This window comes from Urocampus carinirostris, chromosome 2 (genome assembly GCF_059441175.1).
Source record: "Urocampus carinirostris isolate Australia breed hairy pipefish chromosome 2, RoL_Ucar_1.0, whole genome shotgun sequence".
NCBI lineage: Eukaryota > Metazoa > Chordata > Actinopteri > Syngnathiformes > Syngnathidae > Urocampus > Urocampus carinirostris.
This window is the reverse complement of record NC_142350.1, coordinates 63,977,957-63,998,352: the sequence shown is the minus strand read 5'-3', so window position 1 is coordinate 63,998,352 and position 20,396 is coordinate 63,977,957. Positions and strand designations below refer to the sequence as shown.

The 20,396-nt window shown below is 41.7% G+C and overlaps 1 protein-coding gene across 1 annotated transcript in view; it reads right to left on the bottom strand.

Annotated features, from left to right (window-relative positions):
• Positions 1-19,254, bottom strand: part of col28a1b (collagen, type XXVIII, alpha 1b) — a 31,151-nt gene extending 11,897 nt beyond the window's left edge. The window contains exons 1-13 of the mRNA XM_088327493.1: positions 19,203-19,254; positions 18,834-18,964; positions 16,099-16,667; positions 14,191-14,211; positions 14,056-14,115; positions 12,375-12,428; positions 12,250-12,294; positions 12,157-12,183; positions 9,169-9,213; positions 9,049-9,093; positions 6,649-6,702; positions 353-421; positions 198-266 (exon numbers count right to left, since the gene is read on the bottom strand). Coding sequence (XP_088183619.1) covers positions 198-266; positions 353-421; positions 6,649-6,702; positions 9,049-9,093; positions 9,169-9,213; positions 12,157-12,183; positions 12,250-12,294; positions 12,375-12,428; positions 14,056-14,115; positions 14,191-14,211; positions 16,099-16,667; positions 18,834-18,948 — 1,173 coding nt within the window. The 5' untranslated portion in view covers positions 18,949-18,964; positions 19,203-19,254. The remainder of the gene's footprint in view (positions 1-197; positions 267-352; positions 422-6,648; positions 6,703-9,048; positions 9,094-9,168; positions 9,214-12,156; positions 12,184-12,249; positions 12,295-12,374; positions 12,429-14,055; positions 14,116-14,190; positions 14,212-16,098; positions 16,668-18,833; positions 18,965-19,202) is intronic.
• Between the last annotated feature and the right edge of the window lie 1,142 nt (positions 19,255-20,396).

The window sequence follows — 20,396 nt, the reverse complement described above, 5'->3', positions numbered from 1 at the left end:
AATAATCACTAGTTAAACTATTTAAAAATACATATTATGAATGTAATGATTGTTTTTATTGTATTTTTGAGGGTGGGGGGGTTATTTAATCCTGAAAAAGGACGTTCTTCAGCAAATGTTACCTATTTAGTAATAATAATACGAATAACTGTTTTCAACACATCATAATAAAACACAAAAATTGAGTAAATTCGCACAGATTGCCCCGGTTCTCCAATGCTGACTGGACCGGTCGGTCCAGGTCTTCCCTGCATGCCTTTCTCGCCCTGAAAAACACATTTATTTTGCATATTTTACACATTTACTTACATTCAGTAAAATGTTCTAAACCATGATAAATGATAAACAATACCTTGGCTCCTGGAAAACCAATTCCAAAATCCCCGGGTGGACCAGCATTCCCACTTGGTCCTCTGTCACCCTGTCGAGAACATAACATTTCGCTTGTCTTGAAAATTCAAATTTAGACATGAATTGGCTTGCTGGTTCAGTCAAACAGGGTGTGACGTAATAAAAGGGCGTGGATACAGGATGTTTGGATGTGTTCTAAGGGATGGGCAGGGCACCTGTATGATGCTGCAGGGGTAAACCAGTGAAAGCTGTCGGGCCCTTGAAAAGAAGAGTGTGTTGTGTCACCCTGACCCAAGGGACATGGCCGCTTAATTGTGTCCCGTTTCATCTGGAGGGACGGAAGCATGACTGACTTAGGTGCCGAGGTCTGGGTGTTTGGGCATTTGGGTTGGCCATGGTCCAAAAATTTTGGTGTGTTTTTTGCTATTTTCTTCCTTTTTTATTTTATTTGTTATTGTATGTGTTTGTCTTGCTGTCGGTCACCCCTCTTGAGGGATATGACCAAGGTAGATAGATAGAATAGATAGATAGATAGATACAAGACAGTAAGATTTAGGAGCGCATGCCTTAGGGAAAAGCCTGATCCCCTCTGCCGTTACTCTTCTAAACAACAGGCCTCGCTGACCCGTCCAATCAGTCTGCCCTCATTGTCCCACTGTCATAGGGTTGGTTGGTTGGATCTCTTTACCACTTCTTGTGGTGTGTATTGGGCAAGTACAGCCCGGTGGCGCCCATCTTTTTCGGAATGTAACGCTTGTTGTTTTCCCACGGTTGTGAGTGGTCAGCTTTCACTGGTTTACCCCTGCTGCATCATACGGGTGCCCTGCCCATCCCTTAGAATGCGTCTAAACATCCCACTATCCTTTTACAAAACCTCTCCACTCATTCCTATTACCAACAAGAGCTTGAGCTTCCACTAGATTTAGACCTCTTTCTTGCAGTCCACCATAACACCATCCATCCACGTCAATCACTTGGTCTCCTTCCATTTACTCCTGCTGTGTCCAAACCAACCGACAGGGTTGGGTAGGGTTACTTTAACTTGATTACTTTTCAATTACTTTTGGATTACTCGGTCATGTGACTTGGGGAGTAACGGAATACATGGAACGGCAAAAATGATGTTGGCAAGCTGTTTGGATTTATTTTCATTTTGTTTCTGTCGCATTTTATGTTAGTTTTGCTGGAGATCAAAGAGATCAAAGCTAGGAGAGAAAGTTTACCATGTGTTGTGAGTCATCATTTTATTCATATTTAGTTTCTTTTGTCTTTTATTAGCATATTTGGTATTGGAGTAATCCAAAAGTAATTGAAAGTAATCCAGTTAAAGTAACCCTACCCAACCCTGCCAACCGAGTACTCTCTTATCCACACGCTCGCTCAGTTCCACTACTACTCCAGTTCTGGCTCTCACAATTTCATTTCTCAATCCTTCCTGTCACGGGGCGAGGTGGAGTGGAAGGGGTGACCGGACCAGAACGGAGGCAGGAGGCAGGAAGGGAGAACTCAATTGCGTGACGATCCATAAGTTTTATTTAACAAAATAAAAGTTGTCCAAAACACAGGGACAAGACAAACAAAAACATTCTTACACTCAGAACAGAACGGTACAGAGTTCCTCCGGCACGAACTCAACAGGACAGGGCATAACAGACGGAAAATGTTTAAAACTAAAACGGGACAAGGCATAACAGACCGGGGAATGTGTATATAATGAGCCAGCGCCCGCCAAACCCACAACCCAGCCTTAAGTAGCAGACCAGCAATCAGCTGATATGCTACAGCTTGAGTTCGGGGGCGCGGCAGACTGGTCGCCATGGCGACCGTGACACTTCCTACGCCTGTTGTTTTCTCCCAGTACAGTCAGTGGAAGTGAATTCCCCTCAGGGGCCCAATAAATTAAATCTAATCTCTAATCTAAAATTCATATGCTCAAAGGAATAGTCAGTGTGAATACTTCTTTGTGAATCTTCTCTCAGTGTCTGAGATTCTTTCATGTGCTATAAATCATATTTTGCCATCCATAAAGACATCTTTGTGGGAAGGTCAGAGATGGGCCTGGGGGGTGGGTTCTTAAATGTCATTTACTGTATGTGTGTAATTGTGTGAAAAATGACGTAAAGGGGGGCCCCTCTTCCATGCGTCATTGGGGGGGGAAATAACCTTTAAAATCGCTCCGAACATTCCATCATAATTTCTTATTTTTTCTTAATAACTTCTTAAGGATCTTTCTAGACAAGTTGATAAGAGATGGTTATTCAAAAGGACACTTTGATATTTGTTTGGGAAATATGATCAGGAAAAGGGAGCAGCCATTTTGGCTCTTGTTTGGTCATGTGACATGCATGATCTGAGCTGTGATTGGCTAAGGCTCGGTTCATTATTTAGTTTTGGTCAGTGGACAGCAAGTGGAAAATGTCTGCTGCCTGAGAATGATAAAGAAAAAAATGTTTTTAATTCATATTTCACGAAGGCAAAATGATTCCGCTAAAGTGAAATATGTTTCTAAAAATAAAGTTCAAAATAATCTATAAATATATGACAATTAGATATTTAAAATGAGGTATTTATTGTTTTTTTTCTGCATAATTTATTTCTATATGTATATAAAATTATCAATTTAAGATTTTGCATTTTGTGTTTATTCTGCTTAATATATTTTGGAAAAATTAATCAGCTATCATTGCATATGCTTCCAAAAGTGCAGTTGATAAAAAACATCGATTAATGTACTAGTAGTAGTGCAGGCACCCTCACCGCTGCGATCTGGGTTCGATTCCCGGGTTCAATAGTTTGCGAATTGAAGCAGTGACTGATTGATCATCACACTATTCCAGGGTTGGGTAGGGTTACTTTAACTGGATTACTTTCAATGACTTTTGGATTACTCCAATACCAAATATGCGAATAAAAGACAAAAGAAACTAAATATGAATACAATGATGACTCACAACACTTGGTAAGCTTTCTCTCCTGGCTTTGATCTCTTTGATCTCCGGCAAAACAAACATAAAATGCGACAGAAACAAAATGAAAATAAATCCAAACAGCTTCCCAACATCATTTTTGCCGTTCCACGTAATCGGTTACTCCCCAAGCCTGCACAAAATTTAGTCATTTTATTCATATTTAGTTTATTTTGTCTTCTATTAGCATATTTGGTATTGGAGTAATCCAAAAGTCATTGAAAGTAATCCAGTTAAAGTAACCCTACCCAACCCTGCATATGGAGTACACGTATAAACACAGCTGCTCTGACTGTAGTCTTAATTTTAAGCAATTTTTTAATCTATTGGGCTTTTTCTGGAAAATATTTGACAAAAGATCATTTTTAGGGAGTCCATTTCATAATCCGGTGTGCCTTTCAGAGCGGAAAATACGGAACATATATAACTGGGTTTCCTCATGTTAAGGTTTTTGAGTTTTTCCTTTCCCTCGTGCAGGTTTTAGATCAGGGGATTGTCTCATAATAGTCTGTGGTTTGCAATAATCTGTGGTCTGTGCAGCCTTTCAGTCTCCTTGTGATTAAGTGCTATACAAATAAACATGACTTGACTGAGGTTTTTGAGTTTTTCCTTGCCCTCATGTAGGTTTTAGATCAGGGGATTGTCCCATAATAGTCTGTGGTTTGCAATAATCTGTGGTTTGTGCAGCCCTTTGAGACTCTTTGTGATTAAGGGCGAGGTTTTTGAGTTTTTCCTAGCCCTCATTAGGTTTTAGATCAGGGGATGGTGTCATAATAGTCTGTGGTTTGCAATAGTCTGCGGTCAGTGCAGCCCTTTGAGACTCATTGTGATTAAGGGATTCACAAATAAACATGACTTGACTGAGGTTTTTGAGTTTTTCCTTTCCCTCATGTAGGTTTTAGATCAGGGGATGGTGTCATAATAGTCTGTGGTTTGCAATAATCTGTGGTTTGTGCAGCCCTTTGAGACTCTTTGTGATTAAGGGCGAGGTTTTTGAGTTTTTCCTAGCCCTCATTAGGTTTTAGATCAGGGGATGGTGTCATAATAGTCTGTGGTTTGCAATAGTCTGCGGTCAGTGCAGCCCTTTGAGACTCTTTGTGATTAAGGGATTCACAAATAAACATGACTTGACTGAGGTTTTTGAGTTTTTCCTTTCCCTCATGTAGGTTTTAGATCAGGGGATGGTGTCATAATAGTCTGTGGTTTGCAATAATCTGTGGTCTGTGAAGCCCTTTGAGACTCCTTGTGATTAAGGGAATCACAAATAAACATGACTTGACAGAGGTTTTTGAGTTTTTCCTTGCCCTCATTAGGTTTTAGATCAGGGGATGGTGTCATAATAGTCTGTGGTTTGCAATAATATGTGGTCTGTGCAGCCCTTTGAGACTCCTTGTGATTAAGGGTGTCACAAATAAACATGACTTGACTAGCCTTTCCCGCTAATCTGGAACAAAAAGTAGCTCTCAGTTTCAAAAAGGATGGTGATCCTTTGTCTACTTTAGTGTTTTTCAACCAGTGTGCCGGGGCATACTAGTGTGCTGTGAGATCTTGTTTAGTGTGCCGCTGGAATTTGCCCAATTTTATCTTTCCCAAAAAATCAGGCAATTATTCAGTATTTTTGCATTCTTCAGACGAGGAACTGTAATAGTCATCCATATCAGTAGGTGGCAGTAGATTTTTATATACATTTTATATAGTAAACATCTGCTCATGAGGTAGCACACTATATTTAATAACTTAAGTTGTTAAACAAAGCGGTTTAAGATTGCTCTGTAAAAAATAAAAACATAAATAAAGCACATCATTATTTTTTATTGTAAGTATTATTTTCTTTTTTTTCTATGCTAGTTATCTGCTTCTGAGGTAGTACAGTGAAATATTTGACATAACTTCATTTTCAAATATTTTCCACGGACGGTGTGCCCAGAACTTTTTTATAAATAAAGGTGTACCTTGGTTCAAAAGAGTTGAAAAACACTGGTCTACTTGATATGAATATTTCTATCCATCTATCTATCGACACTGGTCATATCCCTCGAGAGGGGTGACCGACAGCACGACAAACACATACAATAACAAAGAAAATAAAAAGGGAAAAAAATTGCACAAAACACAGACAAACATGTTTGGACCATGGCCAACACAAATGCCAAATCACCCAAACAAGTTAGGCACCTCGGCACCCAAGTCGGTCATGCTTTCGTCCCTCCAGATACAGCTTTTACTGGTTTACCCTTGCCGCATCATACAGGTGCCCTGTCCATCCCTTTGAACACGTCTTAGGACTTTCCTTCAACAACACCTCTCCAGTCATTCCTATCACTAACAAGAGCTCTAGCTTCCACTAGATTTAGACCTTTTTCCTGCAGTGCACTCATAACACCATCCACTCACGTCAATCACAGCCTTCCTCTTGGTCTCCTTCCATTTACTCCTGCTCTGTAGATCTTCTTCAACATTAGCGCCTCATCCATCCTCTCCATGTGTCCAAACCAACCGAATACTCTCTCATCCACACGCTTGCTCAGTTCCACTACTACTCCAGTTCTGTCTCTCACAATTTCATTTCTCAATCCATCCAATCTTGTCACCCCTAACATACCCCTTAAACACTTCATCTCAAAACCATCTAATTTCCTTCTCAAATCTGCGTTCAGGCTCCAAGTCTGCACCATAAAACACAGTTGGCACAATCACACTCTCATACAGTCCTCTCTTCCATACTTATACTCTTGTTACTCACCCAAAACCTTGCTTCCTTGATTCACTCTGTGCAATACCTGGCACTCCATTCCAACAACTGCAGCCACATCACAACCCAAGTACCTAAAGCTTTCAACTTCTTCCAGCACCTGTCCATGCAACCTAATTTTTTAACGCCATGCGCACTCCATCACAAGGGACACTTCATCACCTTACTCTTTCCAACGTTCACACATGACTTAGGCTCCAAGTCTCTGCACCATACACACAGTCGGTACAATCACACTCTCGTACAGTCCCCTCTTTACATCCATACTCTCGCCTCACAGAACCCAGAACCTTGCTTCCTTGATTCACGTGAATATTTCTAGAAAATAAAATATCAATGAGTTAAACTGAAACCGTGGTCTGAATTTTAAGTTTTTAAGCGTTAAGGTTTGACAAAATGGTACACTTTGAGCAATTTCCTTCTAAAACGTTTTTTGCTGGACTTGTTGTCACGCCCCTAAATTCCATGTTGCTAAGTGAAGCTATTTTGGGAGACGGGATTTTCCAGATTTTGGGCTTCTTGTCAATGCGCTGCGTTGTGTATGCAAACTTTGTCTCTGCATAGTAAGAAAACAATTACTTTTTGTCCAGTCGGCCCCTCGGGTCCAATGTCTCCAGGTGGTCCGATCTCACCCTGCAAAATATACATCATTTCTCAAGTGATTGCATGCGATTGTACTGTCCAAAATGTTATTTTATCCAACATGTTGAAATGACATCCAAGTTCAAATCCCTTTCTTTCATGTTCTTTAGCTTTTCCCAGCAAAAACGGTTTTTACCGGGACAAGCTAACGTCCAGGTCGCTACGCTAATCCCCCTGCACAAAGTCCAAGCAAAATATCCTGCCGGCCGGGATTCTCCGCTTTTGGATGAGGATTAAGCGGAAGCCGATATTCACATTCCATGAGTGCAGAAGTGAAGAACGGCAAGTTGGGTTTCCACTCCTTTCGTTCGGGACACTTTGATGTACACGTTTTGTAGCGAAAAGGAGCCTGGGAGAATATGTTACCATTTTTTTCCCCGTACCGGTGAAGAGTGGGAAAAGAACGCACGAGGTTGAAGAGATGAGAGTTTGTATTGTGCAAAATTATTTTGAAAAAAAAAAGATACAGGATTTTTTGTTATAACAACAACGTGAGATTATTTTTCCGAAGTAAAATTCAACACATTTTATTCCTATAGTACTTTATTCTATCTCATAGGATAATATACTTGCATATTTTAATAATTAACAAGCATAATGGCTGGGTGTTGTCGGGCATTCTACTTTGGAGAGGTTGTTGGGGCCAGGGTTTGGTGAAAAAGTGCCAGGGTCCACTAGGGAGTGCAGCCCCAGAGCCGCTTGAACATGAAAGGAGCTTTCCATTGATTTTTTTTTTAATTTATCACGGAACTTGACACTTAACCTCGCTAAAAACACTCATGAAGGCCTAAGGTACATTTTTGTTAAATTTCATGAAATTCAGTTCAGCCGTTTCGGCGCCCATAGGCCACATACGAACACACACACACCCGCACAAATTGGGACTTATGTATAAGCTTGAATAAAATTGTGAATTTAGGAAAAAGAGTTCCCTGTAAGACTGCAAATTGGTTTGTAAATGACAAAACCTTTTTTTTGCAACATAAACCGAAAACAAAGTAAAAGAATCGATTAAAAACAAGAATTTTAAAAAATATGTATAAAATGACGCATGTTGGCAAATAATTTTGCTCATAGTATGTCGTAAATTTCTCTTTTACTCAACTTTCTTGAAGGTCTAACTTTACTTAAAGGCACTGTGTGTATTATTTAGCGCCTCCTATTGGTAAAACAATCTTCATTAATCAAAAAAACAATCCAGATTGAAAGGCTTGAGAATTCGTAAACTATCAAAACATGGCAGTTTTTATACAGTATACGTATTATTGTTGATTTAAAATTTAAGGTAATCATTGAGATGATTGCCCTGCGATTGGCTGGCAACCAGTTCAGGGTGTCCCCTGCCCACTGCCCGAAGATGGCTGGGATGGGCTCCAGCCCCCCGCGACCCTAATGAGGATAAGCGGTACGGCTAATGAGATGAGATGAGACATTGAGATGATTATAAATATTATTATTTCATATTTTTATGTTCATAAGCAAAAATACATGAACTACCACATTAAAGTACTTTTATTTTGAAATCCTCGTTGGTCAATAAATTTGTATTCATTTTACGTAGCATAACATTCTCCCTTGTGCTTTTTAGCACTCATTTTCAGTTTCACGACACATCACAGCGGCATCTAGGTGTCAAATAATACACACTGTCCCTTTAAGATATTTTGCTTAACCTTTGTGGCTCCACGTCACAAAATAGTCGTTTGAAATGATCGAAAAATGTAGAAAAAAAATATTGGAAAATAAGAAAAATATGATTTAAAATTTGCAGTATTCCAACGAGTACATATATTTGTCCTTTATAGTACTTTTGTAGTATTCATATAAATTTACAATATACATTTTCTGTTATACTTCTCATCTCATCTCATTAGCCGTACCGCTTATCCTCATTAGGGTCGCGGGGGGGCTGGAGCCCATCCCAGCCATCAGTGGGCAGGGGACACCCTGAACTGGTTGCCAGCCAATCGCAGGGCACACAGGGACAGACATAATGAAAATAAAGGTCTTCATTCATTCGTTCATATTCACACTTTGTAGTGTGCAATGCAACATATTAGGTATATCCATTAAAGGGACAGTGTGTAGTATTTAGTGCCTCCTAGTGGTACAATCATACTCATGTTAATATTTATAAAAAAAATATAGGTTGAGAAATTTGTATTTCTTTTACACTGTGAAATCCCAACTTAAGGTCGCTGCCATATTTGTCTGCTAACTTGCTGCTTCGCTGTGCCTGGTGGCACTGCTTTTCCCTAGCCTTAGACGATACAGTGCCATCTAGTGCTCAAATATGACACTCTGGGGCTTTAAGGAAATTAAAGAAAGAATTCTCACCTGTTTTCCTTTCAGTCCCGGTGGTCCGATTGGCCCCTCCAAACCCTAGAAGATAAAAATTATATGAAGATGATCTAGATTAGCTAATTGAGGGATTAATAAATGTAGTGGCTTACTCACCGGATCACCTTTCCCACCAGGGGCGCCACATTCTCCGTTGTCCCCCTTAAGAAAACACGTTTCACTGAATGTATTTTTTGCATTTATTTAGAATTTATTAAACAATATCACCCAAGGCGAGTTAAGCGGCTGCCTAGGGCCCCGCAACCACTAGGGGGCCCCCAATTGTGGATCACTTTTTGGGTGCCAACATTGTCCCCCTGTCACTTTGTCTGTCCAATCCAAAATACTACTAGAATAGAATAGAATAGAATATGCCTTTATTGTCATTGTTACAACATGGGATATATTGTGACAACGAAATTGGACGACTCCAGTTCCACATTTTACAGTGAGGATAAGGAAACAAAGAGATAAAGGAACAAAGAAGATGTTTTAACTGTCTTTGTTGTAAATAGGCTTTGTTTCCTCCGGAGGGGGAGGGGTGAATGAGGGGGGTGAGGGACAAACAGAGATGGTGGATCCAACTGGATGTTTGATCTTACTGTACACACGGTCCAGTGTTTTATTCCCTAATTGCTCAGTCCACGTATTGAATGGAATTGGGAAGTACAGTCCATAAACATGCCCGATTAAAGTTGCCGGCGACGATAAAAGCTCCGTTGGGGTGTGCAAGCTGCTGTTTATTGATAGCAGCGGGCAGGAGATTTAGCGCTATGCTAGCGTTAGCATCCGGTGAAACGTTAGCATCTGGTGGAACATAACAGCAAGCACAATGACCACAGTTGGCTCTCTCGGTAGATAGAAGGGTCCACACGATACTGCTAGAAACTCTATATCGAGTGAGCAGTGTGTGTCAATGATTCGGCTGTTATTGTAGCGCATAGTCTCCAACCCGTTTTTAGTCTCCGTCTCGTTCGTACTACAGAAATACAACAAAAATACTACACAATAACTACAAAACTAAATATCAAATCAGTGCTTAAAAACAGGGACCTCATATTGTCATAATTACTAATTACACTCACCTGTGGCCGCTCATTTGGCGCCAGCTGCTGCTGGTTACCTGATTGGTTCCCCCTCCTATTTAAGCTCAGTGCTTTCACTCACCTGTGGTCAGTCCGTCAGTGAACCTCTGTTTCCAAAAGGCAAGCATTTTTGACTCTGACTCCCGTCGGTCCCGTTTTGTCACCCGTTTTCCACTCGCCCTTTGCTGATTATCCCGTTTGTCTCCTGATACGACCCGTGTTTTTGACCCCGACTACGTTTTGATCTCCCGTCCCGGCTAACGGCCCGTTTTTGACCCCGAAATACGTTCCGATCCCGTGAGCGGCTTGCTCCCCGCCTCCAGCGAGCACCGGATCTCTGGATCTGCCTTTCCTCTATATTTCAATAAACTTGTGAGTAACGTTATGCATCTGGGTCCTCCTTCTGTTCTGGTCATGACACCTATATTATTTTGCTTTCATTCTGAAAATAAAAAATTATATAGAATTACTACAAAAATACTACTACAGTAATACTATATTACAAAATACTACTACACAATTATTTACTTCAAAAATACTACAAAAAGACATCTACAGTAATATTACAAAATACAAAAGAAATATGACAAAATTACTACTATGGAAATACCACAAAAATCTACAAAAATATTACTAAAATACTGCTTTAGGAATACATCAATTATACTTCAACTGAAATACAAAAAAAATACCAATAAATAATACTATAATGTGAAAAACAAAAAGAGAAGTATAACTACAAAAGGTTTACAATAGAAATACTGCAAATTACACCTATAGCGATACTACAAAAATTCTCTGATGGAAATATCACAAAAATACTACAAAAATGAAACTACAGTACACTGTATTACAAAAATACTGCAGATAAAAAAAACATTCTTACATGGAAATTCTACAAAATACAACAGAGATAGTACAAATATACTACAAAAAATAATACTACAGTAATACTACAAAAATACTGTGGTCATAAAACTGCTGTATTAATACAAAAATACTACTAATATACAACAAAAAAATCTACTTCCGGAATGCAACAAAAGTACTACAGAAATACTAAAAAAATACTACTATGGAAATACTACATAAGAATTACTTCTGAAACACTACAAAAATAGTACAAAAATAAAACTACAGTAACATTACAAAAAAACTACAGAATTTCAGTCAAAATCTGACTTCAGAAAAACTAAAATAATAAATAAACAAAACATATAGTAATACTTTGAACGAAATGACAAATAAAGTGCTTAAAACAGGGACCTAATATACTATTTGGCTCTAATTGTGTCATGGTTGCCATGACGCCCAATTGGCCCCGCCCGTGTGGCGCCAGCTGCGGCTCGTTAACAGATTGGCTTTCTGTCTATTTAAGCTCAGTGCTCTCATTTTTCCTTTGTCAGTCCGTCAACAAACTTCTGCCCTGCAAAACGTTGGTTTTGACTCGGTCTTGTCCCTGTTGTTATTTTCTGTACGGTATTGTTCCCGTTTATTTTGTCCTGTTTAATATCGGTTTTCAGTTTAGTTTCTGTCTATTTTTGTCCTGTTTATTATTTTCTCCAGTTTTCGTTCCCGTCTAGTTTGTCCTGTTTATTTTTGATATCCTGATTCATTATCTATCCTGTCTGTCCCGTCCTCTCTGGTATCAACCCCATCTGTCCGATATCAACTCGGGCAATTGGAATCGATCTTGTCGGCCTCTGGCTTCCTGTCATTCCATGCCAGACTGCTGTCTAAAGTACACGACTCCCCATTTCCCATAAAATAAAAGGCTTGTGTGATACTGTCACGCGTTTGGGTCCTGATCTTGTTCTGGTTCTTGACAAATTGTGGTCGTTTCAAAACCGATTTGATGAAACGAATCGATTTCAAAGGAACATGTCACATGACTCCACCCCTGGAGTAGAACACGGACTGAATTCTAGTAGGTATAGTAATTAACAAGTAATTGGGGGCCCCAAAATCTAATTTTGTTTATGGCCCCATGTAGGCTTGGACCGGTCCTGATATCACCTACCTTGCTACCTTTGTAACCCGGACGTCCCTGCAAAAAAGTTCAAATTTAACGCCTTTTTTCAAAATAAATAACCAGAAATGTGACAAATTTCACCTCTGGTCCGACACTTCCTGGTTGACCGTGCTGCCCGGGTTTCCCCTGAAATAGTGACAGAGAACCCATAAAAATCCACAGATTGTCTTTTGAAACAATCAAAATGATGTTTTCGGGATGCCTACCCTGGCTCCCTTCGGACCGGGCAACCCTCTCGAACCTGGATCTCCTTTTTGGCCCTGAATTGAGGAATTTCATTATAAAAACCCTAGTTAGGCCTGTTTTATACACCTCTCATACATCCTTAAGTATCTATTTGGATGCAGTATTTGAGCCTATGGGTCATTCCTGTTATTCAGTGCCATTGATATATTTTGTTTAAAACTGGGCTTATACCAGTGTCTGTAATAACGTCTGCCCGGACACCCGGATTTCGAAATCTTCATTCGGTTTTGCAAATTTCGGAATTTCGATTCGTTTGGCAATTTGCATACTCGGCAGCCAATCAGAAGCCTGCATCGAATAACTTTGTGTTCCTGGACTCTCCCGAGCGTTATAGGCAGGGTTGGGTAGGGTTACTTTAACTGGTTTACTTTCAATTACTTTTGGATTACTCCAATACCAAATATGCTAATAAAAGACAAAAGAAACGAAATATGAATAAAATGATGACTCACAACACGTGGTAAGCTTTCTCTCCTGGCTTAGATCTCTTTGATCTCCGGCAAAACTAACATCAAATGCGACAGAAACAAAATGAATATAAATCCAAACAGCTTGCCAACATCATTTTCGCCGTTCCATGTATTCCGTTACTCCCCAAGCCTGCACAAAATTTAGTAATTTTATTAATATTTAGTTTCTTTTGACTTTTATTAGCATATTTGGTATTGGAGTAATCCAAAAGTAATTGAAGGTAATCCAGTTAAAGTAACCCTACCCAACCCTGGTTATAGGGTTGTGCATTTGCATATCGTTTTCCTAAGTAGACGCATAGAGAACACAAGAAAAATGGATAAGTCGTCAGGAATCAAGCCAAAACCTCAGCTCCAGAAGAAAGATTCAAAAGAAGCTAACAAAATTGACGACGCTACAAACCGTAAACGTACGTCAAAAGCATCGTTGAAAGAGGAGTTCAGTGTTGTTCTGTTATATATTCTGATTATCAATACTTAATATTTTGCAACATTGGGTTTTTTTGCGATGAGTCGTCTTATTGTGTTTCAAGTTGTGAGAAATGGGTCAGGCAATTCTATGGCTGGGCAGGCAACTTTTCAGAGTTGTCTGCCCTGCTGTCCGCTAACTTTTTGGCATGAGTTTCAGACATTGTATGTATGTATGTATATACTGGAGCCATATCCCCCTAGTGGGGGGTGGCTAGAGTCAAGAACACAAACATTTCTGACTCTTTCTGGGAGATTGATACAAAGGAGGGGATTCCCAGCCCCCTCGCTCAACCCAACTGATGTGTTGGGAGTCATTAGGTGACCAAACCCCCCAATTCCAACTCCTAATGCCGAACGTCAAGCAGGGAAGGCAATGAGTACCAATGTTTTAAGTCTTAGGTATGACTCGGCCGAGGCTTGAACCAGCGACCTCCCAGTCTCGGGGCGAGCGCCCTACTCCCAACGCCACCGAGCTGGTCCAGACACTGTAATTGGTCAAAAAAAGTTACAGTAAATCCTGAGCTGGAACCAAAACATTTCACTTATCGTTTGAAAGTTCTTCTTTCTGATGTATTTGTTAAATCTATTCAATAGTTTACATGTTTCAGTGAAGGTTACTATGCTGAAATGGCACCGGATAGTAAGAATGACCACCATTATTCTTCCATACTTTCAATCAAAGAGCCATAAAAGAGCTCACCTGAGCTCCAGGTTGGCCTGGCTCTCCACCTTCACACAAACACGTCTGGCTTTCTGCACACTAACATGAGAAATATGAAGTTGCATCATCCGACTACAATTTAAGCAACAATGAGCAAAAATCAAAAACTCTTACCTCTTCTAATACAACTGAGCCCTGGAAGAGAAGAAACACACACAAAACTAGGTAAGAACAGTCGAGGAGAATGAAGGCTGCTAGACAATAGCGCAACTTTCACATCGTTCGCCTTTGATGAAACTGACACGTTTTTAAGTTTTCAAAGGCAGGTAAAATTTCAGTTACCAAATTTTGTTCCTAGTGTCTGAAATACCACACTGTCTTTAAGACACGTAACAATTAACATTTAAAGAAAATATATATATATTGACGTTTCCTTGCCCTAATGTAGGTTTCTGTCATGATTACCGATGGGAATCACCTGTGCCCGCTCATTTGGCGCCAACTGCCGCGGGCTCTGATTGGCTCCCTGTCCCTATTTAAACCCAGTCCTGTCACTTTCCTGTGGCCAGTCCGTCTGCGAACCTCTGTTGATACAAGGCAAGCCTTTTCTGACGCTGATTCCCGCCTGTCCCGTTTTTGCTCCAGTTTGTGTCCGGCTACGACCTGTTTTGATCCCGACCACGTCTGCTCCCCCGTCACGGCTTACGACCAATTTTTGATCCCGATTACATCTACTCTCCCGTCCTGGCTTACGACTCGTTTCCGATCCCGACCAGGTTTTTGCTCTCCCTGTCCCGGCTACCGACCTGTTTTTCCGTCCCTGACACCGCCATCTCTCGCTATGGAAGATCCACTTCCGTATTCAGTTCACAATCCGAGTGCGAGAACGACTTGCTTCCCGCGTCCAGCGAACACCGGATCGTGGCAGCAGCCCTTCCTCTGTCTTTCAATAAAACTTGTGGTAAACGTTACGCAATTGGGTCCTGATTCCGTTCTGGTTGTGACATAATGTTAAATAGAACAAGACTGAAGCAACATCGCTTTGACACAATGAAAGGTATTCTGTGTAAAGCTTATATGTCAGAGTAAATTGATTTTTCAAAGTCTAGCCATTAGTAGCTAAACCCCTGGTAACAAAGTGAGTACATCCTCAAGTATAAGTTCTTAAAGTTCAATATTTTGTGTGGCCACCACGATTTTGCTGACCCACTTTAATCCTCCTGGCCATGGATTTTACCAGGGCCGCACAAATTGCCCCTGGAATGCTTTTCCAGTCCTCCATGACCACAAGACAGAGCTGGGGGACATTTGAGATCTTGTGGTTCTCCACCTTCCTCTTGAGGATGCCCCAAAGATGTTCTATTGGATTTAGATCTGGAGACCTGCTTGGCCAGTCATCGCCTTTACCTTTAGCCCCTTTAGAAAAGCCTTGGTCATCTTAGAGGTGTATTTCTAGAACATTTCCCTGTGACCCAGTTTCTGGAGGGAGGGGATCATTCCCTGCTCCAGTATTTCACAGTACATCCTAGAGTTCGTATTTCCCTTAATGAAATACAACCCCCCAATTCCAGTTGCACTCGTGCAGCCCCAAACCATGACATTCCCAACTTCATGCTTCACTTTAGGCACGACCCAAACATGTTTGTACTCCTCACCTGTTGTCCACCACCAGGGTTGGGTAGGGTTACTTTAACTGGATTACTTTCAATTACTTTTGGATTACTCCAATACCAAATATGCTAATAAAAGACAAAATAAACTAAGTATGAATAAAATGATGACTCACAACACGTGGTAAGCTTTCTCTCCTGGCTTTGATCTCTTTGATCTACTAACATCAAATGCGACAGAAACAAAATGAAAATAAATCCAAACAGCTTGCCAACATCATTTTTGCCGTTCCATGTATTCCGTTACTCCCCAAGCCTGCACAAAATTGAATCATTTTATTCATATTTAGTTTCTTTTGTCTTTTATTAGCATATTTGGTATTGGAGTAATCCAAAAGTAATTGAAAGTAATCCAGTTAAAGTAACCCTACCCAACCCTGGACATATTTATACCAACTCGTCTGTTGCTCACCATCTCTTTGAGCAGCTTCTGCTCAAGCTGAGGGTCTAGAAGACTCTGCACGAACTGCTGAGACGGCACGCTGGCGACGGCCCTCAGTTTGGCGCTGTTGGCCCCCTGCCGGGCAATGTGCGAGAGCCCCACCGCAAAAATCTTGATGCCGTGCTCCTTGGCCTGGACGGCGGCCGTCACCACGTCGGGATTCCGAGGATGATCGGCCCCGTCCGTCATAAGCACGGCCACGCGAACGCCGTCATCCGGGGTCTCCTTCACCAGAAGTTCGGTTGCGTTCCTGATAGCGTAGGTGGTGTACGTACCGTGTCCGATGTAGCTCATGATGCTAACTCGGCCCTGGAAGGCGTCCAGGTTGGTCCATGCCGACAACCGTTGCTCCACAGACACGGTGCTGCTGTATTGTATAGCGGCCATTCGTACGCTAAGCGTCCATCCGGCGACTTGTAGCATGGACAGACGCGTGCTGAAACCCAGAACGAAGGCCTTCTGTTTCTCAAACAAGCTGATTTTGGCACTCTCGGAGCTGTCCAGGATAAAGACCACGTCCAGGGAACAGGGGCGACCTGCTGCACACAAGTACGACTCTAAGGACACCGGAAATGTTTTTAAGAATCAAAATCAATTATCTCATCTCATCCTCAGTAGGGTCGCGGGGGTGCTGGAGCCCATCCCAGCAATCATCGGGCAGTGGGCAGGGGACACCCTGAACTGGTTGCCAGCCAATCGCAGGGCACACAGGGACAGACAACTCGCTCACACATTCACACCTGGGGACAATTTGGACCAGCCAATCCACCTGAAATGCATGTCTTTGGAATGTGGGAGGAAACCCAAGCAAGCACAGGCAGAACATGCAAACTCCACACAGGAGGTTTGATCTCATGACCTCAGAATTGTGCCGCGCACGCGCTAACCATTGCGCCGCCGTGCTGCCCTAAATATCTCTCTCTCTCTCTCTCAATCGATTTCTCACTCACTCACTCACTCACTCACCCAATCGATTTCTCACTCACTCACTTACTCAATCGATTTCTCACTCACTCACTTACTCAATCGATCTGGCACTCACTCGAGAACATACAAACTCCGCACAGGAAGTCCGGTAGCTGGATTTGAACCCACACAGGAGACCTTGGAACTGTGCCGCACACGCGCTAACCACTGCGCCGCCGTGCTGCCCCAAAATCAATTGGTGTACTGTTATTTTAGGTCATCAACACAGCCGAGAAAATCATTGCATGTTCTCTGCCGAGTCGGGAGGACTCACTACCACAGCAGAGACAAGATTATTAAGAACTCTTCTCACCCTGAGCTCCTCTTTGGCCTGCTGCACTCTGGGGTGGTCAGCAACAATCGGGCTGCAGACCGGTACCGAGTCATGGGTTGGTTGCACAGTAACAATCTGTTTTGCCATTATTCGGCAAAAAAGGTCCTTGATTGTACTGTATTTAATCGATGATAACGCGCATTTTTTGTACTCCAAAAAATAAACTGTTTGTTTGTGCTTTATACACGAGGTTTTACTGCAGAATATTACAGGGGAAAATAAGCAATCTCACTCACTCGCTCGCTCTCTCAATTGATCTGGCACTCTCTCAATCTTACTCACTCACTCACTTACTCACTCACTCACTCACTCACTCACTCAATCTCTCACTATCTCAATCAATCAGGCACTCTCTCAATCTTACTTATTCAATCAATCTCTCATCGCGCAATCGATCTGGCACTCACTCACTCACTTGCTCTCTTGCCTACTCACTCACTCACTCATTCTCTCAATTGATCTGGCACTCTCTCAATCTCACTCACTCAATCTCACTCACTCACTCACTCACTCACTCACTTGATGTGGCACTCTCTCAATCTCACTCATTCACTCACTCACTCACTCACTCACTCACGTAATCTATCTGGCACTCTCTCAATCTCACTCACTCACTCAATCGATCTCTCACTTTTGCAATAGTTCTCACACTCACTCAGTCACTCACTCGCTTGCTTGCTCACTCACTCACTCACTCACTCACCCACTTAATTGATCTCTCACTCTCTCAATTGATCTGGCACGCTCTCAATCTCAATCACTCACTCACTCACTCACTCACTCACTCTCAATCGATCTGGCACTCTCTCAATCTTACTCACTCACTCTCTCAATTGATCCGTCGCTCACTCATTCACTCACTCGATCACTCACTCACTCTCTCAATTGATCCGTCGCTCACTCATTCACTCACTCGATCACTCACTCACTCACTCACTCACTCAATCGATCTGGCACTCTCTCAATCTTACTCACTCACTCACTCTCTCAATTGATCTGTCACTCACTCACTCACTCACTTACTCAATCACTCACTCACTCTCTCAATCGATCTGGCACTCTCTCAATCTTACTCACTCTCTCAATTGATCTGTCACTCACTCACTCACTCACTCACTCTCTCAATCGATCTGGCACTCTCTCAATCGATCTGGCACTCTCTCAATCGATCTGGCACTCTCTCAATCTTATTCACTCACTCTCTCAATTGATCTGTCACTCACTCACTCACTCACTCACTCACTCACTCACTCACTCACTCTCTCAATCGATCTGGCACTCTCTCAATCTTACTCACTCGCTCTCTCAATTGATCTGTCACTCACTCACTCACTCTCTCAATTGATCTGGCACACTCTCAACTTCACTCACTCACTCACTCACTCACAGGCAGTTTTCACATTACCATTGGGTCCATTTTCATACAGCTGGTAGTTATTCCTGCGTCCGTTGCGCCTGTGGGCGGCGGTCCGGTGGGTGGCAGCCCACAGCAGGAGGAGCGTCCACAGCATTTCCCTCATCTTGCAAACCTCCGTCCTAAACGAGCCCGACAATTGAGTCATTTACCAAGTATGCAAACTAAAACTACAAGATTTAAATAAGCCACACTTTTCATGCATCATTGCCATATATGGCCACAGATACCATATATGGCAACCAGGGTTGGCTAGGGTTACTTTAACTGGATTACTTTCAATGACTTTTGGATTACTCCAATACCAAATATGCTAATAAAAGGCAAAAGAAACTAAATAGGGATAAAATGATGACTCACAAGATGTGGTAAGCTTTCTCTCCTGGCTTTGATTTCTTTGATCTCCGGCAAAACGAACATAAAATGCGACAGAAACAAAATGAAAATCAATCCAGCTTGCCAACATCATTTTTGCCGTTCCATGTGTTCCATTACTCCCCACGCGTGCACAAAATTTAGTCATTGTATTTATATTTAGTATCTTTTGTCTTTTATTAGCATATTTGGTATTGGAGTAATCCAAAAGTAATTGAAAGTAATCTAGTTAAAGTAACCCTACCCAACCCTGGCCGGTACAGAGGAGCAAAAACGTAAACGGGTTCAGAAAACAGGTCGGCAACGGGAATCAGACGGAAAACAGGGCAGGATAGTCAGGAGTCAAAAGAGCTTGCCTTGCATGTAGCTAACGTTCTCAGACGATCTGACGTATGTTGACAAGAAGGCGGGGGTTTGAAATGAGTACAACAGCCAATCAGGGTCTGCGGCTGTTGCCGCCAACGGAGCAGACTCAGAGGCCCTACATCAGTAATCATCAGGGTTGGGTAGGGTTACTTTACCTGGATTACTTTCAATTACTTTTGGATTACTCCAATACCAAATATGCAAATAAAAGACAAAAAACACTAAATATGAATAAAATGATGACTCACAACACGTAGTAAGCTTTCTCTCCTGGCTTTGATCTCCGGCAAAACTAACATAAAATGCGACAGAAACAAAATGAAAATACTGGTAAATCCAAACAGCTTGCCAACATCATTATTGCCGTTCCATGTATTCCAATACTCCCCAAGCCTGCACAAAATTTAGTCATTTTATTCATATTTAGTTTCTTTTGTCTTTTATTAGCATATTTGGTATTGAAGTAATCCAAAAGTCATTGAAAGTAATCAAGTTAAAGTAACCCTACCCCACCCTGGCAACAGATACCTGTCACCATATATGGCAATGATGCCAACAGCATGAAAATGTTTATAAAAAACAAGGGAAATATTTCCAGAAAATTGGACGATTTACCCAGAATGTCATTGGGTGAAGGCCACTCGTTGCAGTCCGGTCAGCCGGGGTCCTTTCGGGGGCATCCCTTCTTGTCAAAGAAGATACAGACTGATGTGCGCTTTTGTGTCACTGTGTGTGGGTGTGTGTAAGGGGAGGGCGGGGTATCCTCTGAGACTGCCCAGCGAGCTGTACCAGCTCTGGTGTCTGGTCTCCTGG